This window comes from Camelus dromedarius, chromosome 12, assembly GCF_036321535.1.
Source record: "Camelus dromedarius isolate mCamDro1 chromosome 12, mCamDro1.pat, whole genome shotgun sequence".
In the NCBI taxonomy this organism is placed as follows: domain Eukaryota; kingdom Metazoa; phylum Chordata; class Mammalia; order Artiodactyla; family Camelidae; genus Camelus; species Camelus dromedarius.
The window spans coordinates 7,481,298-7,508,198 of NC_087447.1; the positions used below are offsets into that span (position 1 = coordinate 7,481,298).

A 26,901-nucleotide genomic window follows, 5' to 3' on the forward strand; every position below is an offset into this window, starting at 1 on the left:
TCTGCCCTGTCTCTCCTCTCTGAGGCTCCAGGCCCCATTGACCCACACACACCCACACACATACACACGCAGATGCCACACACAGCACTGGGTGGACTTTTATTTTAAAGTCAAAGGCACAGCCTGGATGGGCTGAGGCAGTGACTGTGGATGCCCAGCCCAGACCCCCAAGGCCCCACCCAGCTAAGGGCAGCTGTGCCAAAGGGGAGGGGATGGGTGAGAAGGGGGCCTCCCATTTTAGTGGGTCACCTACTTCCTTCCTTAACCCCAATAGGGGAGAAGCAGGTGACACAAAGTGAGGCAGAAATGCTTCAGGGGGTCCCCCAGGGCCTCTTGCTGACCGGCCCCCCAACACAGGTCTTTGGTGGACGTAATTGCACAGACAGTCCATAAAGTGACAGTTTGAAGGGGTGCCCCCTCCCAAGAGCAGGACCTCAGGGGAGGGCAGGGGAGAGGTCCGTTTCTCCCTGTGGCAACTCAGTGCTTAGAAATGGGGGAGGAGCCCTCCCCTGCTGGAGCAGCCCCTGGGGGAGAAGTTCCTTCCACCAGATGAGGCAGTATCTTGGCAGAGGGCCCCCCACACGTCACTCCCCGGCAGGCCCCCTCCCTCCCTGCATTTCTAACTCTATCTGGTAAGACATAAAAAAAAATTCTCTGCTTATAAAAATACTTCTGCTCTGTCTTGGGATGGGGTGGGGAGAAAGAGGGGAAGGGGAGCGAAGGGTAACGATCCCTGGGGGTAGGGCGGAGCCGACGCGAGAGGCCTGGGGGCAGCAAGCCGGCCTCCCGGATCACAGTCCCTTGGAGGGGGGGTCACAGTGGCCGGGGCTAGGAGGGAGGCAAGGGTCCGTTGGCTCGTCTGGGGGCTCCCTTGGCGGCAGGGGCCCGGCCAGGGACGCTGGCTGGCGCAGGAGAGACGCGGCGGGAGGTGGCGGCGGTCCGCAACTTCTGTTTCCGCCTCTTGGCCAGCGGCGCGTTTTCCACGCTCTTCAGGAAGAAACCCTCGCGTTTGCCCCGGTTGAACGCCTGGCGGAAAGGAGAGGGGAAGTCCCACCGGCCCGGCCTCGACTTCCAAATCCTAACTTTGGCCCCCATCCCAGACCCTCCCTCCCATCCCGCTAGGTCAGGGCCAACAGGTCTTTGGCTTCCAGCCTCTTCAAAGGTCAGGGCCCCGGCCGACCAGAGGCCAGGACTCAGATGAACTCAACCGTTCTGGACTCTGCGGAGTCACCTCCCAGAGGCCCCGCTTCTCCAGGCTCAGTCAACCACCCGAAGGCCCCGCCCCTCACCATAAAGGTGGCGTTGAGCCCCGAGCGCACAGCCGGCCCAGAGGACTCCAGCACATCCGGCGTCCGAAGGGGAGGCGAGGAGCGCGCGCTGCCATCCTGCAGCCACGAGCTGCCCCGCAGCCCCTCGAGCTTCAGCCGCTTGGCAGGGTCCACAGTCAGGAGCCCTGGAGGCGAGGCGGGTGAGGAAGTGTTGGGACCGGGCCGAGTGTAGAGGCTGTGGGGAGATCCTAACAGCCCCACGCCTCCCCGACAGGTCCCCCACCAGGATACCTGACCCAGTGGCAATCCTTGTCCCACCATAACCCCATGGCGTCCCCCGCCCCAAACATGGTCTGTGACCTGCGGCTCCGCACCTCGGACCAGCTCCTTGGCTTCCTCAGACACGCCCTGCCAGGCCTCCCCGTCAAGGGAGAAGCGCCCTTCGCGGATCTTGCACATGATCTCTGCCGCCTGGCTCTGCCCGCCCTGGCCTGAGGCCCCCTGAAAGGGGACCTGCCCCGACAGCATCATGTACTGGGTGGGGAGAAGGAAAAGAGAGACCAGTCCAGGTTCCAGGGTCAATGGAGGCCAGGAAACTGACTCAGCCCACCGCAGGACCACTCACCCTCTCCACCAGGGTAACTCCTGAGGCCCATGAGTGATAAACTCTGACTTCCAACCCCTAATACTCGTGTGCCTTGCCCTCAGCACCCCAGCGACCCCGCCTCCGGATTAGGACGACCTCTGACCCCAGCCTCTGACCAAACCGTGCCACCCCCACCAAGAGGATTCCTGACATCTCCCCATGGATCCCGTCCCATACCAGAATGACGCCGAGGCTCCAGAGGTCGCAGGACTCGTCGTAGCCCTGCTGCGCCAGCAGCTCGGGGGCCGCGTACTGTAGCGTGAAGCAGGGCGTCTGCATGGGTCCAGCGGGGCTCTGCGGGCGCAGCCGCGCGAACCCGAAGTCGATGATCTTTACCGGTGCTCCGGGCGTATCATCGGCGTACAATATGTTCTATGGGGGCGGCAGGGCGACCGTCAGAGACTGGCCCTTCGCGCCGAAGCCCTCCCAGTCTGCCGAGGGCCTGCGCCCACCTCGGGCTTTAGGTCGCGGTGAACCACGCCCGCCTCCTCGTGCATGAAGCTCACGGCCGACACGAGGCTGCGCAGGATCTGGCTCGCCTCGGACTCGCTGAAGTGCCGCTTCTTGCGGATGTGCTCCAGGAGCTCCCCACCCTGCAACAGCTCCAGAACCAGGTACGTATGCAGCTGTGGGCGCCGCAGTGGGCTTCGGTCACCACCTGAGTCACTGTCACCACCTATCGACCCGGCGGGGTCCCATCCACCAGCCCGATCCCTGCCCGCCCGCCGTCACCATCAGGCCCCGCCCATGTTCGAGCTCTGACCTGAAGACCACCCTGAGAAACTCTTTAGGCTCCGGTTTAGGTTATACCTGTCTTCCAGGCCCCTGTCCCTTTGGCCACCTTAAAACCCCTCCCCTATAAATCCTACTTCCCCCTCACGCCCTCAAATTCCGTTCCCCTGGCCATCCTCAATTCCGCCTTCCGGTCCTCAGGCCCTACTCCCCTTAAATCCCACCTCCATGGCCTCCGAATCCTCAGGCACCCTCAGGCACCCTCAGGCCCCGCCCACGCGCCCTTAGGCCCCACCTCCTGTCCTCTTCCCCGACCCTCGCCCGCCCTCCATGCGCAGCCTCCAGCGTCCCTGCGTTCCGCCCCAACCCAGCAAGGCGTCACCTGGTCATGATGCACTTCGTGCAGCTTCACCACGTTGGGGTGCGACTGGCACAGCCGCAGGGCAGCCACTTCACGCTGCGTATTTGCCTCAAGCCTGGGGGCAGGGCAAGCAAGGTCAGGACAGCTGACCTCCGGCTCCGCCCTCCCGGAATCCTCTCTGCCGGGCCCGCCCACCTGCGGCTGAGGATCTTGACCGCGAACTCCTGGCCGCTCTGGCGCTGGCGGCAGCGGCGGCACACGGAGAAGCTACCCTGGCCTAGCGCGGGCTCCCGCAGGTCCAGCTCGTACTGCTGGAAGAAAGGCGAGTCCTGGGGGCGAAGGGGCCGCGTCAGAAGTCCTACCGGGGAGCCTTGTGGCCATGCCACGCCCCACTTCGGAGAAGCTCCGGACCTCACCGAAGTCACAGCGGGCGCCTGGTGAAGCCAGGTCTAGAGTCCTGAAGCCCAGGTGCCCCCAAGCCCACTTCTCCCCACCCTGGCCCAACCCACCTGCATCATGGCACTCCTGGCCACTGCTGCCCGGCCAGGCCGGTCTCCAGCGCCAGATGCTTCCAGCACATCTGTCATCACCGCATTGTTCTGGTCAAACAGGATGGATGGCGCAACGAAGGAGTATCCCTGGTGGAAGGCGGGGTTGTTAGGGGCGTATGGGCATTGGGGGCTGGGGTGCAGATGGAGTCACCAAAGGGCCAGACCCAGCAGGAAGGAGGGCGGGGGCAGATAAAAGACCCTGAACTGGAGTGGTTGGGGATGATACTTTTGTATCCTGGTGCACACAGGATATGTGGACATTTTATTCCACCTTGTTCTGTGATCGCTTGGGGCCATGTCTGTCCCCCCACCAGTCTATGACTCTACTTTTCTCATCACAGTGATCCCCCCAAGTGAAGGGTGCCTGTGCCTCCAGTAATGTGGTATGGTATGCCAAGGGACATGCAAAGCCACAGTATAAACAAGGCATCTCCTCCTAGGTGTCCACTTAAACAAGTAAATAATTGAAAACAGTATTTTTACATAACAATAAAGAAGTATGATGGAGAAGAAGGGAAATTAACATGAAATTTAGAGATAAACTAGGAAGTTCAAAGACATATACTGCCACAGTGCCCTCTATGACTGACAATTCTAGGTACCCTAAGAGTGGAGAGACCTGGGGAAGATGCTGAGTCCTGATCAGAACACAGGGCCTGTGCAGTGCCCACAGGTCAGCATCCTGCCTCCCTCACATCTGTGGATCTGTGAGCTCTCACTCACCTGGAAGATGCGAGAGTCCCCGGGTGGGGGGCTGCCAGGGGGTGAGTAGACAGGCTCTAACCGGGTAAATTCCTCTGCAAAGTTGCCCACATCCAACTCTGAGCGGATCTGGGGTCGAAATGGGGCTGGAATCTTCCTGGCAGCCAGAGCAGCCCAATCCAGACCCTGTTGAAAAGGAATGAGATGGGGGGTCAAAGGGCAGGAAGTGGAAAACCCTGTCCACTCAGGCCACCCTCATTGGGCAGCTCCTTAGTGAGGCAAAGGTCTCTCTGGCATTTGGGTGGGAAGCTGTTCTTCCTGCCTCTAGGACTTCTGTTTCCCTTCCTCTGATAACAGAATCCCTATTTCCCTCAGAGAATCACCCCTCCACCACACTCAGTTAATTCTGGGACTTTTAAGAGAATTGATGTGCAAAAAACCCCCAAATCTCTTCTACTGGACTTAAATTTGGGAGGATATGGCCCTGGAACTGCTGGGAAGCTCCTCAGGGTCTAATGATGAGGTGCTTGTGCAGAAAAGCAGAACCAAGAGACAAAGAAATTCCTAATAACATAGATTTCAGCACCTGGATTGAGCTTTGCCTGAAAGCAGGCCACTTTCCATTGGACTTTTCATTTAAGGGAGCTAAAACATGCCTTTTTATGTTTAAACCAATGTGACAGAGCCCATTCATTGCCTGCCCAACATCCATTCTCCCTATCTTCCTTAGAACTATAGCCCCAGCCCTAATTTTATTTCAGGAAGCAATGTACACAACTAAAAAACAGTATTTTACAAACTTCCTTGCAGTTAGCAGTGACCAATTACTTGTAAGCAAGAATTACAAGGTAGGAATCCAGGGAAAGAGCCTCAAGAGGAGGGTAAATGTTGGTTAAGTGCCCTTTTTGCCCTTCCCCTCCTTCATCCTGCCTGAAGAGCAGCCTAGATAGCAAGAGCTCCAGCAGTCATCTTGTACCATGAGGCAATCCTGGGGATGGAGGCTACAGGCTAAGTACAGAGGAACTTTTTTTTCTAATTGAGCTTGGCTTCACAGCAAGGGATATCTTCATCACAGAGACTTAGATTCCTGTCTCAGAAAGCTTTTCTAAGGGTTCTTCCACGCAGTAGTTGCTGGGAAGATTCAAGGAGAAGGCACTCACAGCAAGGGTAACTGATGCCTGGCCCACAGTAAGTGCCTATACATGGATACTTTTGTTACTGTGTCAGAAAGGGGGCATATCTAATACCCACATGTAAACAGAACATAGCAATTAACAGCATGGGCCTTCAAGTCACCCAGACCTGGATTTGAATCTGAGCTCCATCACTTGGCTTAGCGATTTGGGACAAATTACTTAACCTCTCTGAACCTCAGTTTCCTCATCTACAAAGATGAGGATATTCAGGATGGTTCTGGCTTACGTGAAATAATGCAAGCAAAGGGCCAAAACACAGGTGTTCATTGTCATAGGGTCCTGCTAGACAGTGACACTGGCCATGCACAGTGTCCGAGCTAGCGAGGTCTCACGAGGAGATAGAACTCACTCTGCACTGCACCCTAACAGGTATGTGCTTTTAGTAAGTGAACAAAACCCATGCAGCCGATTCAGATGCATCCGCTGAAGTACAGGCACAAAGACTGTATGGGGACAAAGACCAAAACCCTGAGTGGATTCTAAGAGTCATAAGTGTGACTTTTAGTACTGATTGGGGTTGACTGGAGACCTGCAGTCTGTTCCCAGCTTTACACATTTACTGTGTGATCTTGGTCAGGTCACCTCACTTCTCTGAACCTATCCAATGAAAGAACCAATGAATCCATTCTCAAGTCCCTGCCAGCCCTGACAGGCAGTGAAACTAGAATTCTTTACCGCAAGAACACATCTTCCAAGTTTCAACAGAGATGAGTGATGGTTGCTCCAGCCAGTCGGGAGGGTTTCCTACACTAGCTGGGCTCATTTGCCCCCTATGCCCGCAGCCAACCTGACGGAGCACGAGGAGAAGGTGGGCATGGAGAACTTCCAGCTGCTCAAGGTGCTGGGCACCTTTATTTACCTGGCTGGTTTTCTAAATCAAGTGAAACTGGCCCATCTCAGACCATCCCTCCAGTGTCCCCCAACCCAGAGCAATAGCCCGGCCCCAGTGTGTGCACAGAGGTATGGGGGCAAGCCAGGAGCCTCACCTGGAAGAAGGGGTGGTTCTTCACTTCCTGTGCCCCTTGGGGTCCTGCACCCAGCCGCTTCTTAGGGTCCTTGCAAAGTAGCCGCTGCAGTAGATCCTGTGCCACTGGCCCGATCCGGGGGGGGAAGGGAGGGGAGCACTTCAGGATCCGTCTGGGAGGATTGGGGGGGGCGTCAGGGGCAGCGAGCCCCCCTCCAGCCCTGCCCAGGCCCCTCAGCCACCCTCTGCTTCCAGCCCCGCTCACCGAGACACCTCAGCCTGCGTGTTCCTCTCACCCTCCAGGGTGAAGGGCGAGGCCCCAGTCAGCAGCTCGAAGAGCAGGATGCCAAGGCTCCACCAGTCCACAGCCTGCCAGGCAGAGCCAGGGTGAGGGCCTGCGACCACCCCGGCATCACCTCTGCACACCCCGCTCCACTGCCAACCCACCTTGCCGTGGCCCGACTTGCTGCGGATGATTTCAGGAGCCATGTACTCGATGGTGCCACAGAAGGAGAAGGTCCGCTCTTTCTGGGAGGGTAAGAGGACCCGTTTGGACACCAAGCTGCCCCCAAGGCTCAGAGGAAGACTGGCTGGACTTGTGAGGGTTGGAGCAGTGGTAACTTCCCAAAGGCAGGGCCTGGATCTACTCACCTCTGCAGCCCCAAGCAACACAGAGCCAGGCATTGAAGCAGGAGCCAGGAGGGGAAGGCCTGCTTGGGGTGCAGCAGGCAAAGACTGCCCTTCACTCACCTCCTCAGTCAAGAACTCTTTGCTAAGCCCAAAGTCCGTGAGGACGATATGGCCCTCGGAGTCCAGCAGCACATTCTCCAGCTTCAGATCTCGGTAGATGATGCCCAGCTGGCAGGAGCAAGGGGGAAGTAAGGACTCCTCCCCAACACCCCCCATCCTGCTCCTACAGCTCCCATCCCTGCAGTCAGGGGATGTCCAGTGCAGGGGGGACCTGGGCAGATCTGGGCCATTGGATAGGAGAAGCCATTTAAAATGTAAAAGCAAGGAAGGAGGACTCCATGGAGAGGCCCCAGGGGAGGGGGCCCCAAGTCCCAGGGAGAGGAAACCCATGTAAGGAGCCCCATTTCATGACGCCTTTGGGAGCCAAGGCATGAGGTCTCCATTTGAGGAAGTTTGGTGAACATGGCCCCACCAGACAGCCCCAAGTTCCCTGTGAGAGGAAAGCCCCTTCGAGGAGGCACCAGGGGAGGAGACCCCACCAGGCAGTGCTGAGGCCTGCCTTCCAGGAGACCTCCTTCCCCACAGAGGCCATCATGCCCCAGACAGCCAAGGCTGCTATGTTTGCAGGCCCCTTCTAAGGCCCAGACCCAGGCCCACAGCAGTGGCCAGGTGGCCAGGTCCCCACCCACCTTGTGCAGGTGTTCCAGTGCCAGCACGATCTCACCCCCGTACACGCGCACCTCAGCCTCCTTGAAGTACTGGCGCTGGTAGAGGTGGGTGAACATCTCACCGCCATTCACATAGTCTGGGTGGGGTGGTGGAAGTTGAGAAGCGGCCCCCATGGGTGGCCCCACCTGCCTCCATGGCCCCCAAGTTTGGGAGGTGCCTGCCCTTACCCAGGATGAGGTGCAGCTTGGCATCAGTCTGGAAGGCATAGTGCAGCGTGACCAGGAAGGGCGCCTGGCGCACCAGCTCCAGCACGGAGCGCTCTGTGCGTGTGTGCTCCTGCGTCTTGGCACGCTGCACCAGCGCCGCCTTGCGCAGCACCTTCATGGCATACAGCTTCCCCGCGTCGTGCCCGCCCGCCTTCCGCACCAGGAACACCTTCCCGTAGGCTGTGGGAGCAGCAAGTGGGCGGAGGGTAGGCAGTGAGCGGGAGGGTGGTGCAGATTGGTGAGGGTGGGAGGCGATGCCAACCCAGGAGAGTGCAAGTTGGGGGAGACAGATGTGCAAAAAGCTAGCAAAGCCTTCTTAGGAAAAGGTTTGCACACCCCCAGGAGCACAACCAGGGAGGGGATGTGCAAACCAGGCTGGAGGGCACACGACTCCAAGAGGCCTGCAGCACAGGGTGGGGGCGGGGCATGTGCAAACCTGTGGAAGATCAGACAGATGCAAGAGGATGCAAAGCCAAGGAAGGGAGGCAGAGGTAGTGCAGACAGGGGAGGGATGGAGTTTGCAAAGGCGGAGAGGGGGCTCTCATATCTCTCAAGGGGAGGAGCTGTGAAATCGCATGGGAGGGCTGCAAGCCTCCAAGAGTGTTGGCAAATCTGGGAGGCCCTTCCAGGAAGGAGCGATGTCAACGTGGAGCAGCCCTGGGAGTGGGCACGCAAACCCAGGCAGGGCAGGGCGAGGCAGGCAAGGCAGGCTGTGCCAGGAGAGGGTGGGGGGCATTGCGGTGGCCTGGCCCAGCCCAGGAGGGTGTGCAGGCCAGAGGCCCAGGGCACCCTGCCTGGGACACCTGCCGGTGGATGAGGGTCCTCACCTCCCGTGCCCAGCACCTTGAGCAGCTGGAAGTTCTCCACGCCCACCTTCTCCTCGTGCCCGGTCAGGTTGGCTGCGGGCACAGGGGGCAAATGAGCCCAGCTAGTGCAGGAACCCTCCCGACTGGCTTGAGCAACCATCACCCGGCCTGCACCCCCGGTCACCCCTGCCCCACCTTCCGTGATCTGCAGCTCCACGGCACAGCCCTCGTCCTCATCCTCGTCCCCCATGGCGGGCGGGTCGCTGGGGCCCGCGCGACTCGGCTCCGGGCGGCGCCGGTTACATGGCGGCTCCGGCCGGGGCGGGCGCTTCCTGGTGCCGCCTCCGGGCTGAGGCGGGCTCCGGCGCCGCCTCCCAGCTCCCCGCCCCGCGCGGCCTGAGTCAGGCGCTGGAACGTGACAGTGCTTGGCGGCGGGTGGGCGGGCGCTGGCCGTCTGTCTCCCGCGGGCGCAGGGGACTGGCGCCAGGGCTATGCGCTCCGGGACCCCAAGTGACCCTCCTGGGGACCTGGGAACACCCCCTGGGAGCCAGGCCCTGGAATCTGTGGATAACCTGGAGCCTCTATTGGGCTGACACTCCCAAGCCAGGTGTCTGCCCCAGGCCAATAAGATGACACCAGCCTGTGCCCCAAGAGGGGTGGGGGGAGGTCCCACACAGGGGCTTTAGAGCCCTCCTCTCCAGCATGCCAGGCCTAAGGGCAGCCAAGCATCTCTGTCCAATTCTTAGCCACAAGCCAAAGTGAGGGATTTCATAAAAATCACAGCCCACTTGCCTCATTTTTGATCACTCCTTGACCACAGCAAATAGGGGAGGGGATCTGTAGGTCCCCTTGACAGACGAGCAGCCTGAGGCCCACGGCCACCTCTTCCAGCTGCTGCCTGCACAGCCGCAGCGCAGCACCTCTCACCCAGTGTGGCTCTCACTCTTGGTGCTGGGCAGGCTAAGAGGGCGTCTGGGTCCCAGCCACCCAGCCCAGCCCAGCTCCCTGTCTGGAACCCCGCAGCCACCAAGACCAAGACCCTCTTCCCCGTGGACGTGCCTCTGCAGGGGAGGCAAGGGGGCTCAGGCACCCTGAGGACCAAGCCCTGTCTCTGGGTTCCCCCTACCCAGAGGAGCACCTACAGGGGCACTGAGAGGGAGCCCAGCCTGACCCCGTGGTGGATTTTCTGACTGAATCTCCTTAAAGCAGAACTGTAAAAGCACCTCAGCCCTCAGCCACCGTTTGCAGCCTACCCAGCGCCACACACCCCTCACAAGGTCCTGCCCCGTGGTCCCCAAGCCTGACACAGAGCAGACCTCAAAGTCGTGTCAGAGCCACACAACGGCGGCCTCCTCTCCCTGTCAGGCCCAGAGCCCATGGCCGGCCTGTCATTCAGAGCCTTGTCCCCCTCCCTGGCAATTGACAGGGGCCACCAACAGGGTGGGACAGCCATCAGAGCCCCCACCCTGAAGGCCTATAGAAGGGGGCTTCCAGCTGCTCAGCCTGGCCAGAGGCCAGGGGGTGTGCTGCCACCCCACCAGCCTCAGAAGCTCAGGAGGAGGGCAGAGCAGTGGGTTATCTCCAAGGAGGGGCTGTGGAAACCCTGTGAGTCAGGCTGCAGTAGGTCACCATGGGGAGGCTGGCCTGGCCATCCCTCCCAGCTCTTGCCACCCCCAGATTCAGGCTGCCTCACCTCAGCCAGGCAGCCCCACCCTACCCTTGGCGGCCCCAGGTGGCTTGACTCACGTCCTGTCACCCCGGCTAATTGCCCCCTTCCTGGTGTCATCCTAGAGGCCCTGGTCAGAGACCCCAGTGTCTTTCCCACTTCTTGTGTCCCTCCAAAACAGCCCCTGGTACTAGGCGACACCCCAAGGGCTGTAAACTCCCTGGGGAGGGGCTCAGTCCCAAAGGGGTGGTGAGAGAGGACACGGAGGCAGGAAGAAGTAAAAGGAGAGAAGAGGGTACAGGGAGGGGGTGGGGGCAGCCCTCTGGATATTTTACTGCTCTACACCCAAGAGCCCAGGCCCCACCTTTCAAAGCAAAGGCTGAGCCCAGACTCGAACCCCACCCACTGCTGACTACCTGGAACCCTGCCCCTCCCCTCCCAACTGGGACATCCAGGCAAGGGGGCAAGGAAGCCAATGGCCACAGACCCCTGCCAGCAGAGAAGGACTCCAGCCACATGTGTCCTTGGCACCTAGTGGCTCCTGGATGCGACTGGTAGACACAGCACAGATTCAGGTGTGGCATCCCAGCTTTATTCTCGGCTTTATTCTTGGCTTTATTCTCAGCTCCCTCACATTCCAGCTAAGGCTCAGAGATGGGCCCAGGACACAATCCCCAGGGAATGGTCCTTGGCTCCTTGCCTGGACCAGGCAGGGGGCTCTCTTGCCCACTCCTGACTGCCTCCTTCAGCTGGGGGGTTCCCCAGAGACCGCCTTGGCAGCGAGGGCTGCACAGCAGAGCCAGAGCCCCAGCCAGGAGCTGTTGGTGGGGGCCAGCCATCCCCCCTGTCCACAAACTCATCCCTGCTCCATCTCAGGGCCCCAGTGCAGGCTGTGGAGGATCTGGGGGCCCAAGCTTCCATGTCCAAGGACTCGCCACGAGTGTCCTGCCTCCCGAAATTCCTGGGCTGCCTGGGGCCCCCACTGAGACTCCAGTGTCGAGAAGACTCCACTCCCAATCTCCCCGTCCATGCAGTGTCACTGGCTGAGGGAAGGGGCGAGAGGACGTTTCTCCGGTTCCTGTACCTCGAGGCCTGGAGGGAAAGGCTCAGCTCAGGCTCGCTCCCCAGGGGACTCCCAGACGCCTCACCAGGCCTTGAACATGCCAGGCCTTCGCTTTGGCTGTTCCCTCTGCCTGGAATGCCATTCCCCAGATATGCTGACATGACAGACTCTCACCTCCAAGTCTTTGCTTCAATTTCACCTCCTCTCTGAGGCCTGTCCCGAGCACCAGAATTAAAATTGCGCGCCCCCCACCCCCGCACCGCCACCCAATGCTCCTGACCTCCCTCTCCCTCTTCTTTCTCAGAACATTATCAGCTGCTACTATACTAAGGCTGAGCTGCCCAGTACGGGACTGAGTGCGTGACATGTGGCTGGTCTGAACTGTGATGGGCTTGGGTATAAAATACCACTGGACTTCAGAAACTTAGTGTGAGAAAAAAGAGTATAAAATATCTCATTAAAGGTTTTTTACAGGGATTACATGTTGAAGTGATAACAATATAGGCATACTGAGTTAAACAAAATATGTGATTGAAATTAATTTTACATGTCTCTTTTTACTTTTTCTGATGAAGCTAGAAAATTTTAAAACACACATGGAGCTCGCATATTTTTATTGGACAGAGCTGCTGTAGATAATTATTATTTTTGTGCATATTATTTACTGTCTCCCACCTCCACATACCAGAATGTTCCCTGCTTTATCCCCAGCTAGCACATCACCTGGCACTTGGTAAAGTTTCCCTGTCAAATGAGTGAATGGGCCAGTGAGGCCTGTCAGGAGCCCAGGGTGGGGCAAGTACTCCCACACTCCCTCCTAGGCCCCTACTCACCCTCTCGGTTGGCATCTGCTTCGTGTTCCACCAGGGTCTTGACAGAGCCATCCCATTCCACGCCAGATCCTAGAAGGTACAAGGCAGCCACTGGGCCATGAGGACCAGGACCAGGACAGAGGTGTACAGGGCTTGTGGCGAGACCCAGGAGACAGGAGGGAAGCCCCCTCCCCCAACGAGCTGATGGGTCCACAGGGAGCTGGGGAGCTAACGGGGTCAGGGACCCTTTTCCCTCACCTTTGCCGTGGGAGCTGGGTGCCCCCAGCGGGCCTGGACGCCGCTGTCGGAATCGCTGCCGGGGGGTGTCCCCAGGGCTGAATGACTCAGAGCTTCGCCCCACAGGGAATCTTGAGCTGAGTTTCCGCCGCTGCCCACCTGCCAGAGTCTCATCCTGCAGGCAGAGGGAGCTCTGGGCCCGGCGCATAGGTGCCGGTGAAGGAGACCCTATGAGAGGCACAGGCAGGGAGGGTATCAGAGCAGTGCAGGGCAGGGCTGGGTAGAGCGGAGGGGCCAGCAAGGAGAAGCTGCAAAGGGGCTGCAGGGGAGAGGGGGCTGTGGGAGGAGGGTGGTGGTGGATGAGGGTGGCGACAGGAGGCTGGACCCTTCTGGCTCTGACACTAACTCACTGTGTGACCTTGGGCAAGGAGCTTCCCCTCCCTGGGCCTCGGTTTCCTCTTCTTCTGACTGGGATAAATGACCTCTCACTAAAGTCCCCTGCTGCTCCGAGGTCCTAGGCACTGCTGTGGATGGGCAGGATTGGGTGGGTGGCAGCGTAGGCAGGAGGGAGGTGCCAGCCGAGAGGGATGCAGCAGGGATGCAGGGCAAAGAGCCACTGGAACCATCTGGTGGGGGTGGGGGGAAGTTGCAGTAGGGAAGGCCAACAGGAGGCATGTGTGCAAGTCACACAGAAAGTAGAAACAAGAGGCACTGGCAAGCCCTGGGGAAAGGCAGGGAGGGGGCACCAGCAGGGAGCATCTTGATCACCTGGCCCCCAGACCCACCTGTCCCATCCGCCTCCCTGCCCTCGGAGAGTTCCGTCTCTGGGGGGCCCCCCAGGCTCTCGGTGCTGCCAGCCCCATCGGCCCCCAGGCGCGGCCCCCCATGGGGGCCCCCCTCCCGCCGGGGCCGCATCAGCCTCTTCACCTTGTCTGCCAGCCAGCTGCCCTTCCTGGGGGCAAGAGGGCACAAAAAGGGGTCAGGCCAGGGAGGAAGGAGGGACAAGAGGGCCATGTCGGGGATGGCAAAGGCCAGGCAAACCCTCCGTGGGGCCTGGACCTGAGCTGAGCCAGGGGTCAGAGGGCAGGGCAGGGGCTAGGTGGGGTCAGGAGGGACTGCTCACTTTGTCCGGGGCAGGGGCCCAGGCTCCAGCACACGGTACTGGTCCATGATCTTCTCCACCAGCTTCTGTTTCTCTCGGCGCAGGGCGTTGAGCTGGTCCCTGGGAGGATGACGGGGGGAGAAGGTGGACTTGAGGCCTGGGCCTGAGCACGCAGTACACACTGGTACAACCCTGCCGGTTAACACACTGACATACCCCAGAAGAGACTGATAAACTGTTGCTGCCCAGAGCCCCTGGGTGGTCAACCCCACCCCTCTCCCAGGCCCTCCATGAAGATCTCCCCATAAACAACCCAAGGGGCAGCCACACGGGCCCAAGTGCAGCCTCTCACAGGTACTCGCGCTGCTCGCGGTGCAGGTGGTCCCGGCTCTCCAGGCTGCGCTCCAGGAGCTCCCGGTTCTCCCGGCTCAGCGCCTGCACCTCAGCCAGCAGCTGCCGGTTTTCCTCTTCCTGGGCGCTCCGGAGCTCTGTCAACAGCTGTCAGGGGCAGGCGGCAGGAGAAGCAAGGGGCTTGAAGGGGCTGAGGGTGGTCGCCTTCCACCCCCTCCAAGCTCTCTCCATTCCCTGCCCCGCCAACCCGGACCCCGGCCACCATCCACCCCTCACCACACCTCACACTGGGTGGTCAGCCGGCAGGCGCTCAGGTCCAGCTGCTGGTTGGACTCGCGCAGTCGCTGGCTCTGTGCCTCCAGCTGTGCCCGCTCCAGCTCCAGCCGTGCCAGCCGGCTCCGCAGCTCCCCGCGTTCGCCCTGCAGCTCCCCTCGCTCCCTTGAAACCTCCGCCAGCAACATCTGAGCTCTGCAGAGACCAGGAGAGCTGCTCTCCAAGGGGACTTCTCCCCCGCCAGACCCCTTATGAGGGCCAAGAGAGCCATGACGGGGAGAAGAGGCAAAGCAGGACCCCACAGGGACAGTGACTAACTCACTACTAACCCACTTCACAGATGGGAACACTGAAAACTGGCCCAAGAGGGGAGGGCTGTGCCAGGGCTGGTACCTGTCATGCTCGCTCTGCAGCCTCCGCAGTTCCTCCTCCAAGCCCCGTTGCCGATGTCCATCCTGCATCAGGCGTTCGCGCTCCGCCAGTAGGGCCACCTCCTGCGCCTCCACGTTGGCCCTCTGGACCTGCAGCTGCTCATGCCTGCAATGAACAAGGGGCTGAGAGGGCCGCAGAGAAGGGGCCAGGGCAAGCAGGCAGCTGGACCACCTGGACAAGGAGGTCTGCCACCTCCTGAGCACAGGCCCCAAGGCAAAGCCACAGGGCAGACTGCTGAATCAGGTGCCCACCACTCCCAACTACCAATGAGCCCCAGGGTGAGCCCACCCTAGAAGTATAGAAAGCCTAGACACACACAGCAGTGGAGGTGGGTCTGCTGGTGGTGGTGTTTCCCTGGTGGCATCAGACCTGCCTGGGGAACCTGCTCTGGGCAGACACGGGGTGCCCAGAGAGGAGCTGGGTGTTTAGAGGAGGCTCACCGGCCCTGCAGCTCCCGGTGGGCCAGCTCCAGTGCCCGCATGTTGGCCTTGAGGTCACGGTGCCGGGCCAGCAGTCCCTCTAGCTCAGCCTCCTGCCGCCGCTGCAGCTGTGCCAGGGCCTCATGGTCCCGAAGCAGGGCCTGCTGCTGCCCACGGGTCTCCTCCTGGGAGTGCCTCGCCGCCCGTACCTCCTCTTCCAGCACCCCTAGCTTCCTGTGCAGCTCCTGGCCCTGCATCTCCAGTATAGACTTCTCAGCCTAGGTCAGAGATGGGAGCAAGGGCTACTGGCACGGCATCCCAGACAGGAAAGTGGGTAAGGGACAGAGGCAAAAGGGAGACAGCAGGGCAGAGGAAAGGAGAAAGAGTTGTGCAGGGAGCCGAAGGCAGAGGCAGCCGTGGAGGAGAGGGCAAGAAACACAAGGCAGGGATGGGACAGATGGGGCAGGGGTCGGGACAGGGAATCAAGAGGACTGATGGCTGACTATGGAGGAGAGTGCTGCAGGTGGGGCGAAATGGGTACTGACATGAGGGCTAGAGGCAGGCATCGGGGTAGCAACAGGGGAAGGTGGCAGGGTCGGGGGAAGGGGCAAGTGGAAGTGGGCAGGGACAGGGCAGGGGGCAGGCCGTCACCCACCTGCAGGCGGCTGCTGTGCTCCTGTGCCCGCTGAGTCTGCAGCAGCAGCTCCTGGGCGCGCCCCTGCAGGCTTCCCAGCTGCCCCTCCAGGTGCTGCAGCTGCCCCTGCAGAGCCGCCTTCTCGGCTGTCAGCGTGGCATTCTGCCGGGAGGGGAGCCGGGTTAGCAGGCACCAGACCTCTGGGGCACACCTCCCAGCCCCGTACCCACCACATTCCAACACTCACACTGCGCTCCACCTCAATGAGCCGCATGCTCTGGGCCTCTGTGACCCTGGGCTCAGCCTGCTCCTCGGGCTCCAGCCCCGCAGGGCCCTGGCGCAGCTGCAAGGAGAGGCCCTGGGAGGTCACTCCGGGGAGTGGCGGTGGCTTGGGGATCGCACAGTGGACCCTTACCCACTTCAGCAGCCCAGCCTCCCCCATCACACTCTCCCTGCCCATGGATCCTGCAGCTCCATCACCCACCATCCTGCCTTCTCACCCTCTCCCGGTTCTGCAGCAGAGCTCGGCCTCTGCCCGTGCAGCTGCCTCTGCGCATCACACTCTTTCTCTGGGCCCCAGTCTCAACACCGCTTTCTCCAGAAAACCTCCCCTGATCAGTCCCACACGTGCCAGCTAGGCGGTCTGCTGGGGGCCCACTGGCTACAGTCACCTGTGTTCTTGCCTCTGTCCCAGGTGGACAGCGAGCTCCCGGGGGCGGAGACCTCACACCGGGCCCCATATCACACCAGTGCTGAGCGCTGAGCCCGCACGCAGCACGGGGCATCAGAAACAATCACTGACTTAGGAGAACAGTCATCAAGCTCAGGAAGTGGTGGGGCTCGAGCAAGAGAGTCCCCGCTGTTGCCTTGGAACAAAGCCACCAGGCTCTGTCCGTTTGAGGAAGTGGGGAGACAAGGCTCAGATGAGGCCACACGGCCTGGCAGAGCTGCCTAACTCCCAGCACAGTGCTCCCTCCTACAGCCCCCCAAAGGCAGGGCGCAAGGCAAGCAACTGGCCAAGAATTGAGGGGCAAGACCAGAAGGGCCACTGGAGGGACAGAGCCTGCTCAGCCTGAACGTCTGCATGCAGGATTGGGGGGTGGGGGGCGGTGGCGAGGCCCCAGCAACCAGAGCAGTGGCGGCCTCACCTGGAACAGTTCCTCCTCCAGCTGCTGGGCCCTCCTTTTGAGCGCCGTCAGTGCCTCCTCCTTGCTAGTGGCCGCCACCTGCAGCTCAGCTTCCAGCCGCTGCTCCAGGCCCTGGTACCTGCCAGGAGGGATCTTGGCACTGGCTCTTCCCCAAGTCCTGGTCTGCCCTTCTCTGCCCCTCAGGCAATGTCCCACCTCTGGTGCTGGAACTCTTGTTCCCGCAGAAATTCCTCACGCTCCAGAGCCGCCTGTTCCAGCTCATTCTGCAGATGCTCCAGCCGGGCCCCCAGCTCCTGGCTCCGCACCACGGCCTTCTCTAGCTCCTGAGGGCAGGCGGAGCAGGCTCAGGACCAGAAAGGCAGATCACCACCCTCTCCCAGGCCTGAGAGTCAGGAGACTGGGCTTTCTGTCCTTGCTCTGTCGTCACCCTGAGCAAAGATCTTTAAATCCTTTGGGCCTCTACTCTACCATCTGTAGTGGGAGCAAAGCCTGGTCACTTTGCAGAGTGCTAGGAAAGAGGTAGGGATTGTAAACCTGCTGGGGTGTGAGGGAGGCGCCTGGGCCAGGAGTCAGAGACACTCGCTGGGCAAGTATTTTCACCTCTTTGAGCCCATGGTTCCTCATGTGCCTAGTGACAGCTGGACGCGCCCTACGTGCTGAGGCCACACGGGCCATGTAAGGGAAAGACAGGCTCGGAGGAGGTGGGTCTGCAGAGCACCCTCAGCCACAGGGGATGGCCATAGAGTGCAGGAACTTGGTGAAGGCGAGGCCTAACCACAGTGGGGGCTGGGAGGGGGAGGGCCAGGATGCTGAGGGCCAGGCCGCCTATGGCGGTTGGGCCATACCATTGCAGAAGTGGGTGGGAGACCCACTCTGGCCTGTGGGCCAGAGAGAGAGGTAGGTCAAACCATTCCAAGGTACAGGTACGGGGGGCCCTGGCAGGATGAAACCATGGGGAATGGCCAACTATGACCAGCCACCCCCCCCAAATCTTGCCCTCGGAAACAGTCTACCAACTTTTGCTCTCGTCTCCCTGGCTTAGCAACCCCACCCTGCCCACCCCCGAGCCACTGCTCTTCCAGGTATCCCTGGCCACTGCCTCTTAATGAAAAACTAGAAGTCCAAGAGGCCATGCTGCCTGTGGCCAACAGCCACCAGAGCCCAAAGTGGAGAGTAGGAAGAACTGTGGTGCAGATAAAGACTTGCATCTCGGGCCAGACCCCTGCCCTGCCCCTTCTGGCCCCAGCCACAGCCCTCGGTGCCCCACCCACTGTGCCTCTGGCCCTCCACTTGGACAACCCCCACTTGGAGACAACCATCTTGGCCCTGCTTCCCTGGCCTCCCTGCCTCTGGCCAGCGCCTCCTCCTGCATCACATCGTTGTCACCAGGAACTGCTCCACCAGGAAATCTCCCCAGATTCCTCTTTGTCCTCAGCTTCTTCCACCCTCTTGGTCCTTGGAGCCGGCTCTTCCAGCCAGCCAGCCCTACCCTCACTTCGCTGCCCGCTTGCTGGCACTCCCTCTCCATACTGAGTGCCAAGCTCTCTACACTCATTATCTTACAGGATCCTGGGATGCAAGTATCGTTTTTATTCTGGTTTTACAGGTAAGGAACCCGAGACTCAGAGAGGTTAAGTAACTGGCCCCATGCCACACAGCTGATAAGTAGGGGGTCTGGGCTATAACCCAAGTCTGTCTGACAGCATCTCAGTCACCTCCTAGAGAGTGGACCCCAGAGACAGCCCCTCAGCCTTACCATCTCATCGGTTACACCTCCTATTTTCACATTTCTGAGGCTTCCCCTCCACAATCCCCGGCCCCAGGCCAAGCAAACAGTGTGTTCCCTACTTCTCTCCACTGAGAGGGGTCTCAGAGCAAATTATTTCTCCTCTCTGAATCTCAGTGTCCTCGTCTGTGCAACAGGGACGAAACTAAACTGCCCAGCGGGAAGATTTCATTCCTCATCTGCAGCACACCCTCCACCCAGCACTGGGCCCCACTGGTCCAACCCCACTTCCCATGGCTTCATGGGCTCCTCTGCTTTCCCTGAGGAGCCTCCAGACCCGCAGACCTGACTGCTCTGCTCACTTTAAACCCTCCAGTGACTCCCTGCTGCCCTCAAGGAAACAGCTGCAACTCCTTCCTTTGTTTGGAAGGAAGACGAAGCCCTGCCCAACAGGAAACCTCCTTAAGGAAGTCTCAGTCTTACCTCCCTCCACAACCCACCTCACACTCCACCTCTCCAAACTTCACCTCCTCCCGGCTCACTGTAATTCATTCTCTCCCCTCCTCCAGGAAGCCTTCCCTTATATGTCCCAGCTGGAGTCCAGTGTGCTTCCTGGACCCCCTTGACTCCCTGCCCAGTCCCGTCTCCACCCCAGATTGAGCATCTCCTGGAGGATAGGTGCACTGGCTGCTGGTACAGGGCCTGGTGCCAAGGAGTCACCTGGAAACACACTTGAATGAATGAATAGTAGGGTTTCCAAGTCTTCTCTCTCCTTCACTCCCAGTCCCAGCTCCAGCCAGCCTCACCTACCACCTGGACCACTGGCACTGCCTCCTAATGGGCCCAGGTCATCCCCAAGACGACCCTCTTCAACCCCAGCCTCACACAGGTCTGCCCACACCCTTGGGTGAATTTCCCTGCCTGGGGATGGAGTACTGACACCCACAAAGCTGGCCCAATGCAACTCTCCACTTTCCTCCCATGTGTCCTGAGCCCCTGAACATCTCTGATGCCTTCAAGTCTTTGCACACGCTGTTCCCCCTGAATGGAATGTGCTTCCCCACCTAGTAAAATCTCGATCATTCCTTAGAATCCTCCCCGAAGCCTCCTTGCCCGAACCCTGGCATCAGCTCCCCCTTCCACAGGCTCCCGCAGCACTTTGTCCTCAGTAACTAACATATCTTGAGCCTCTGCCCAGCGTAAGCTAGGCTCTTCACACCATTCCCTCCCCGTCTCCCAAAGACCTGCTGAGGCAGCTTCGAAGAGCACCTCCATTTTACAGAGAGAGGCACTGGGGCGGAGCTGAGTAAACCGCCACAGTCAGAGAGCCAGGATTTGCGGCCAGGCCGTCCAGCTCCATGCCTGCCTCCTACAGCCACCCCATCAGAGGTAGGGAACATCTGCCCCTGTCCCAGGCCAGCCATGCCTTTGGAAGGCAGGAGTGGACTCTGCCTTTGTGTCTCCAGCCCCAGCTCAGTGCTGGGCACTCAGTGGCTGCTAATGGAATTAATAACCCCAAACCCCAGCAACTGGCCTGAAACCCTGTTTCCTGACCCTGAGCCTGGCTGTGAGCCCCCACATACCTCCTGGAGGACCTGCCTCTCCCGGCGCTCCCTCTCAGCCTCCTCCAGGTGCTGGCGGCCCTCGCTCTCCAGCACTTGCAGCCGTTCCTCAGCCGCCTCAGCCCGGGCCCGTAGTCTGGGCCCCTCTCGCTCCCATAGCCTTCGCTCGCGGCCCGTTGCTGCCAGCGCCTCCGCCAGTGCCTCTCGCTCCCGTGATGCAGCCTCCAACTCCCGACCAGCTGCCTCCACGGCCTCCCGCAGCCGGGCCAGCTCTCCGGTCTGGGCCTCTACCTCCTGGTGGGCCTCGGCCTCTGCCCTCTGTGCCTGAGCCAGCTCCTCGGAAAGGCGGGTAGCCTCGGTGCCTCGGGCCTCCAGCTTCCGGGCCTGGGCCTCCAGCTCAGCTCGAAGGGCCTCAGTTTCTCTCCTCAACCGCGCCACCTCCAACCTGAGGGCCTCCTGCTCTGGGACAACACTGGCCAGGCTCTCCCCTGGGATCGGCCCCTCCCAGGCCTGGGCCTCATGAGCCCCTTCCAGTTTCTGCTGTGGTTTTTGCTGGACTGGGTCCCCGACCACCCCCTCCAGCTTCTGTTCATGCTCTCTGGCTTCTGTTTGCCCATTGAGTAGGTCCACCTTCTGGCCTGGGGTCTCCTGCTCCTCCAACTGAGCACAGAGGCTGGGCTCCGAGAGTCCAGGCTTGCTCCCGGGGCCCTCCTGTCTCAGCCCTGGGGCCTTGGGCACCGACTCCCCAGTCTCTACTCCCAGCGACAGCTGAGCCTGAATTTTGATCTCTGGACCCTGAGGTAGAGCCACAGAGACAGGGGTCTGGAGACAGGCTCCATGGCCAACCCCCTTCGGGAAGTCCTGTGCCTCTATGGCAGGGTCTGACTTCTGGAGCATCAGGTCTACAGGAACGATGGCAGCCATCTGTGGGGGCCTCTCCACCACCTGTGAGTCTGAATCAGATGCCAGGGGAGCCAGGTCCAAGGTCTGGAGGCCTTCATCCGCTGCCTGACCAACGAAGCCCTGGGGGCCATGGTCTGTGGCCAGGCAAGTCTGAGGAGCTGAATCTGGCTCTGGAACCACGGAGTCGTCGCTCTGCTCCTCCAGCAGGGGGTGCTGAGGGCACGTAAGAGGGACGGTCAATCCCAGAGGAGGACGCTAGGAAGGACCTGCTGATGGCTGGGGGAGGGGACTCACCTGGCCACCTGGCTGCCCCTGCAGCACCTGTAGCAGGCCCCGAAGCTCCTGATTCTCCCGCTCCAGGGTCCGCAGCCGCCCAGCCTCTGCCTCCCTCACTTCATCATGCAGAGAGGGGGCCACTCCTGGCAGGGATGCTGGAGTGTGTGAGATGAAGTCAGGACCCCTCCCCTCCCGTAGCCCTGGCTTGTCACATACACCCCCCACCCCGACACAGCTAGGGGAAGGGCATGAAATCAGAAGCCATCCCACGGTAGCTGCAGGAAAACACACCTCCCACCCCAACCCCTCCACAGGGGCTCCACTCACCCTCCCCAGGAGAGCCTGGGGGTGGCTCCAGGCTCCGCTGAAACTCCAACTCCAGCTCCACATTCTCCTCTGTCAGCTGGTCCACCTGATGCCGCAGAGAGTCCAGCTCCTGCGGGGAGGGCAAGGTCAGACAAGCCCTCCTCACCATGGCCAGACCAAGTGTGTGGGCTAGAGGGTCACTAGAGGAAACTGTGAGTAGGAGTCACAGGGATCACCAGGGAACTCTGGAGGCCACTGCGGTTATGGGGCGGGGGGAGTCACAGTACACTGAGAGACCAGGGTCACTCTGGCAATCTCACCGCTTGGGTCTCACCCAGCCGGGTCCGCAGCAGCAGGTTCTCCCTCTGGGTCTCATGCAGCCGAGCACAACGCTCTTGAGCAGCCTCCAGCTGCTCCTCCAGCAGTGCTTTAGAGGCTTCCAGAGTGCCGGAGAGCACCCGCTCCTCCTGGTTGGGGAGCAGAGAGAACCAGCGACGTGATGCTGCTGCCCCCAAGCATTCCAAGGCCACAGACCCTGGCTCCCCTCCCCACATCCGCCCCTGCACCCCAGACCTCTCCCCTCCATCTGCCCCTCCCTCTCCAGTGTCTCTCCAGGTACCACTTCCCTAGCACCAGGCCTCGCCCCTTCTTCCCACGAACTGCCTTCCAAGGTGGCATCCTTCTAGACCCTACTTATCTCTTATTGCTCCAGACACTTCCTCCCCTACAGTTGGCCCTACCCTCCTCTCCAGGACCTACCCTAACCTACAGCCCCACCCACTCCATTTGCCCCATCCTCCAGAGGGCCTATCCCCAGACACCACCTCACCCATTTCTCTTAGTGGTGACTGTTTCCTCCATAAGGCCAAACCCTCTCGAGCCTAGGCCCAAATTCTCTCCTCTCATAGCCCACCCACTCCCTGGCAGGCCCCGCCCCCTCCCCACGCCCCGCCCCCGAGGCCCCGCCTCCCGCCTCACCTCCAGCTGGCCCTTGCAGGCCTCGGCCGCCTGCAGCCGCTCCCGGCAGCGTCGCAGCTCCTCCTGGAGGCGGGGCAGGCGGCCGGCCCGCTCTCGCAATGCCTCTGCCTCCTCCCTGTACAGCTCGGCTCGCTTGGCCTGTCCCGACAGTGCCTGGGCCTGGGCCAAATGATGCGGAGCTGGGAACGGCCAGCCGCTAGCCAGAGAGATTAGGACGGGAAGGAGCCGGGTCGGGGGAAACCAGAGGAGGGGGAAGTGCGGGGAGAGGGTTAGGGAAATGCGGCGATGGCGGGGAGCGTCTGAGAGCGCACCTCCTGGCGGAGCCTTCGAATTTCGGCCTCCAAGCCCTGCACCTCCGCCTGGGAATCTAGCATCAGCTCGGCTTTCTCCTCCCTGGAGGGAAGGGATACAGGAGGGGTCTGAGGACCCCTTCGTAGGCCTGATCCCGACTGGGACCACATCCAGGCTTAATCTGTTACCCCTCCCCCCAGGTCTCCTTCCCAGCCTGTGGCACTCACAGCTCATGTCGCAGGCGCCGCAGCTGGGCCTTGGCGTTGGCCAGTTGCAGGGCCAGGTGGTGTGAGGGGCCCTCTGGAGGAGTCCTAGCAGGAGTCTCTGGCAACAGGGGGGCCGTCTTGCGCTCCAGCAGCAGTTCAGCCAGCCGCTGTGGGAGGTCAAGGGTCAGAGTCAGGAGTACCCCATTCCAAGACCCCCACATCTGCCCCCAGCTACCGAAAGCAAGGTGATCTGGCTGCTGCAGCCTCCTGGCCCAAGACCTACCACCCCAACCCCATACCTGGGTCCCAGTCCCCATCTACCACACACACCTGATTCCCACGGTTCTCCTGTTCCTCCACCTGCCGCCCCTTACCTGGACCCCCACATCACGCTCCCTCGCCAGCCTCAACAGCATGCCCATCAGGCTCCGGGACAGCGTCTCCAGCTCCGGAGGTGCCAGCTCCCCAGGCTCAGGCCCAGCCAGCGCCAGCACAACGCCTGCCCCAGGCTGGGTCACCTGGAGGCACAGAGGGAGCAGTTTAGCCAAAGAAGTGGGAGGCAGGGTGTCCCCGAGTGGGGTGCCAGTCCAAAGTTGTACCTCCTGGATGGCAGCAGCCAACTCACTCTGGACCTCCAGGCTGAGGCCCTGGATGTGTCGGATGAACAGTTCCCGGTGCTCACACTGAAGGGAGACAAGGAGGCAGGGGAAGAGGCTGATGCCAGAGTCTCCCACCTCTGCAGCCAAAGCTGGACCCTCCCCTTTCCTCCCCTACTCACCTGCACTGATGCCCCCAGCAATAGCCTAAGAATGCCTTCCAGCTCCTCCACCGCCTCCTCTGCAGGGCACAAGCCACAAGGTGTTAACGGGCAGGGGGAGGGGGTAGAAGCAGGAAGGGGTAGTGGGAGAGAGCACCTGAGAAGGGATCAAACCCCAGGGTCTGGAGGTCTGGTGGTGGTGATAGGATCAGCAGCTGCAGCTCCTCCTAGGGTGGAGGGGGTGGGAGATATGAGAGGGGCCTTCCCACAGGGGGCTCCAGGCTCAACCTCCCCCTTCCAACCCCTCACCTGGTAGAAGTCCCTCAGTCGTCCCCACAGGTGGTTCATGTTCCACACCCGCCAGGCTGCAGGACCATCATGGCCCCTAAGCATTCTCAGGCCCCCTCGAGACCTGGGGGCACTGGGGCGATAGGCAGGAGGGGTAATTGAGGACCCACCTCCCCTAAGCCAGGCTCTGCCCACCGCCCTCGGGCTCCTCCCACCAGGCTGCCCAGCCCCCTCCCCTAAACCCCTTGGCAGCCGCCCCTGATCCTCTGATGCCCCTTACATGATGCCCAGCACCCGGAGGAGCAGGGCCCCATCGCTGAGACGTAAGAACCTCTTCTCCAGACAAAGCGGCCCCTCTCCTTCCTCCTCCTCTTCCCCCTCGGGCTCCTCCACCTCCCCCACCAGCCCGGCCAGTCCCAGCGCCTGTGGAACACAAAGGAGTCAGCTGGCCTGGGTGGGAGCTCCCCACCAGCAAAGTGAATCCTGAGCCCGTCTGACCTGCCCCCTGAGCCCATGCAGCCCCCTCGTCACCAATTCCCTGAATGCCAGTGGCCCAGGGTCTGGCCCCCTTTTCCTGCTACACAGCTGCCTGGACTTCTCCATTCCCCTCTTGAGCCCACCCCTCCCCTCTGGCCCCAGCTCTGCCCCGCTCTCCCCCAGCCCCAACACCAGCCCCTCCCTGCTGCTCACTTCCCCTCCGCTGCCCGCCCTCCCCCTACCCCCTCACCCAGGTGGCCAGGCTCCCACTCAGGAAGTCTCTGATCCTGGGCCCCTTGCTCCCATCCATGACAGGGTCAGGGTGTTGGTCCCCGCTGTGGTAGCTACACCTGCCCCGAGAGGAAGAGGAAGTCCCCGGCTGGGGGATCCCAGGCCCAGCCACAGACACCCTGTGCAGCTTCCTCCTTCCGGGTGCTGACAGACTGTGCACCCCCAGAGTCTTGCCTCAGCCCCCCTCGCCGCTCCGCATCCTCCTAGCATCTCCAGCAGAGCTGGCCCAGAGGTTAGCCAGGGAAGGTGGAGTCAGGGCCACCCAAGAACAAGGCCCACAGCTTTCCTGGCTCAATGGACCATGGCGGGTGAGTCCTCCACCTCTCCGGGCCTCAATTACCCAACTTGAAACCCAAGTGGGTAACCTTGGCCTTCCACCTTCCAGGGCCTCTGAAGGGGCTCCAGGACTTCCGTGATGAGTCTTGGTGCCTACACTGGCATCTTTTGATTTGCCCAGCCTCTCTTTCCCATTGATGTTTCTCAGACTTACCCAAACCACTCTCCTGACCCATGAAGCCTGGGAGATGCCGCCTCTCACATCAAGTCTCCTCTGAACCCCCACCAGAAGTGAGTACCCCTCCTTGGACCACACTCTCCCCCATATTTTATATACACAGGACTGAGATGGGACATCTGTCCTGTAGGCTGAGGGAAACAGACATCACACGTCTGTCAGATTCCAAATGTGCAGGAGTTTTCTGAACACTGTAAATAATTTTTTTTGCTTCTATTTTCCTTTTTCTTTGTGCATCAGAATTATATATGAAGAGAATCTATGTCTAAGTCAAAAAGAGCTCCTTGGGGAAGGATAAAATAAAAATTCTAGTGATGAAAGCACCCTGGGACGCAGTTAACTGGCAGCATTCCTTGTTTCCTTAGTGGCAGCTTTTACAATCAATGACATCTTAAATTTGATGAAACATGGAGCAATAGTGCAAACCCAGGCTTACCATGAGCCGGTCCTGGTTACAGCTACTTTACACTTACTAACTTATTTGCATTGGATTGGGTATTAAATGGGGACTAGGGATTATCTCCAATTTACAGAGAGCGAAATTGAGATTCAGAGAGGTTACTAACTTGACCAAAGTCACACAGCAACAAAGTGGTGGTCTGACCAGGCAATGGGAGGCAGAGCAGGGTTGTTAGCAGAAGAACCTAGCTAGTTGTTTGAAGCCTCCTGAGACACATCTGAAAATGCAGATAATCCCCTCAGAGAGTTGTTATGAGGATTCCATGAGCTGGTGCCCAACTTAAGCGGTCATTAAATGGTCCCTGGTGTGGTTATTATCTTTAATTGTAATAATATCAAGGACCCATCCAGATTTGACCCTCTGCGAATCTTATTTGCATCCCTCAGGGATTCCAGCCCAGGATGTACTCCAGAGCGCCTGCTCTGGGTTAGCCAAGTGTGGTGACGAGGCCTCACCTCCTGGCACCTGAGGGCCCCTGCCTTGCTCAACTGAGTCATACCCTTCCTCCAGCCTCCTCAGAGGCAGGGGCTGTGTTGCCCCATTGCTCTTGCCGATTGCTGTCACATTGGTCACTCCAGACATGCCAGGCTGCACCTCAGTCTCTCAATCTGGTTCTGCGACTTGGTTCAGCTGAGTCAGGCCCAAGGAGGCTCGAAGGGGAGGGAGGAGGTGGGGGAAGGGCTCCCTCACCAGCTGACACAGAGCTTCTGGGATTTCTGGATTTCAGGGCTCAGTTAGCTGTTGAGGGATTTTCATCAGAGGCTGGCAGTGGTCCCTCTCCTTAGGCTAGATTTTTCCTTTAAAACATTTTTCAGATGCATGATTAAAAGAAGTCAAGAGGGGGTAGGGTAAAAACAAAATAAGTAAATAAATAAAAT

At 60.2% G+C, this 26,901-nt stretch overlaps 2 protein-coding genes across 11 annotated transcripts; both read right to left on the bottom strand.

The window, feature by feature from the left end:
• Positions 1 to 82: 82 nt before the first annotated feature.
• On the bottom strand, positions 83 to 9,202 carry RPS6KA4 (ribosomal protein S6 kinase A4). Of its 2 annotated transcripts, XM_010994756.3 has the most exons (17): positions 9,047 to 9,202; positions 8,873 to 8,944; positions 8,007 to 8,225; positions 7,800 to 7,915; positions 7,171 to 7,278; positions 6,868 to 6,948; positions 6,686 to 6,789; positions 6,443 to 6,593; positions 4,282 to 4,446; positions 3,517 to 3,645; positions 3,203 to 3,336; positions 3,029 to 3,122; positions 2,367 to 2,540; positions 2,092 to 2,286; positions 1,643 to 1,802; positions 1,290 to 1,453; positions 83 to 1,026 (listed from the first exon to the last, which is right to left on the bottom strand). In XM_010994756.3, exons 1-17 carry the CDS (start codon positions 9,099 to 9,101, stop codon positions 829 to 831), a joined length of 2,319 nt encoding a protein of 772 aa, XP_010993058.1. In that variant the 5' UTR covers positions 9,102 to 9,202; the 3' UTR covers positions 83 to 828. The 2 variants fall into 2 exon arrangements, with proteins under 2 accessions (XP_010993058.1, XP_031303970.1); XM_031448110.2 differs by lacking the exon at positions 8,873 to 8,944 and having other exon boundaries at positions 9,047 to 9,193.
• A 1,885-nt stretch (positions 9,203 to 11,087) lies between these two features.
• CCDC88B (coiled-coil domain containing 88B) lies at positions 11,088 to 25,166 on the bottom strand. 9 transcript variants are annotated; one of them, XM_064492197.1, is made up of 28 exons: positions 25,009 to 25,163; positions 24,562 to 24,704; positions 24,303 to 24,414; positions 24,151 to 24,220; positions 24,015 to 24,073; positions 23,836 to 23,919; positions 23,611 to 23,754; positions 23,258 to 23,403; positions 23,051 to 23,132; positions 22,740 to 22,898; positions 22,082 to 22,228; positions 21,783 to 21,891; positions 21,474 to 21,610; positions 20,298 to 21,392; positions 17,184 to 17,311; positions 16,989 to 17,106; positions 16,088 to 16,183; positions 15,862 to 16,002; positions 15,228 to 15,484; positions 14,749 to 14,892; positions 14,364 to 14,550; positions 14,084 to 14,229; positions 13,753 to 13,851; positions 13,415 to 13,581; positions 13,040 to 13,153; positions 12,651 to 12,857; positions 12,414 to 12,482; positions 11,405 to 11,609 (listed from the first exon to the last, which is right to left on the bottom strand). In XM_064492197.1, the coding sequence occupies exons 1-28, from the start codon at positions 25,066 to 25,068 to the stop codon at positions 11,554 to 11,556; spliced, it is 4,476 nt and encodes a 1,491-aa protein (XP_064348267.1). In that variant the 5' UTR covers positions 25,069 to 25,163; the 3' UTR covers positions 11,405 to 11,553. The 9 variants fall into 9 exon arrangements, 8 of the variants coding, with proteins under 8 accessions (XP_064348271.1, XP_031303968.2, XP_064348268.1 ...); XM_064492196.1 differs by having other exon boundaries at positions 13,040 to 13,255; XM_064492201.1 differs by lacking the exon at positions 13,040 to 13,153 and having other exon boundaries at positions 11,088 to 11,609; positions 13,557 to 13,581; positions 25,009 to 25,166.
• Positions 25,167 to 26,901: the final 1,735 nt, after the last annotated feature.

What these genes read in the sequence shown, in the direction of transcription:
- RPS6KA4 (XM_010994756.3), bottom strand. Translation starts at nt 9,101, where the DNA reads ATGGGGGACGAGGATGAGGACGAGGGCTGTGCCGTGGAGCTGCAGATC. An exon ending in CACTGGAACACCTGCACAAG is followed by an intron (nt 7,279 to 7,799) that starts GTGGGTGGGGAC and finishes TGCTCCTGCCAG; the next exon opens with CTGGGCATCATCTACCGAGA. An exon ending in GCAAGTCGGGCCACGGCAAG is followed by an intron (nt 6,790 to 6,867) that starts GTGGGTTGGCAG and finishes TCTGCCTGGCAG; the next exon opens with GCTGTGGACTGGTGGAGCCT.
- CCDC88B (XM_064492201.1), bottom strand. Translation starts at nt 25,068, where the DNA reads ATGGATGGGAGCAAGGGGCCCAGGATCAGAGACTTCCTGAGTGGGAGC. An exon ending in CGGCGCCTGCGACATGAGCT is followed by an intron (nt 23,133 to 23,257) that starts GTGAGTGCCACA and finishes CCTTCCCTCCAG; the next exon opens with GGAGGAGAAAGCCGAGCTGA. An exon ending in TTCGAAGGCTCCGCCAGGAG is followed by an intron (nt 22,899 to 23,050) that starts GTGCGCTCTCAG and finishes CATTTGGCCCAG; the next exon opens with GCCCAGGCACTGTCGGGACA.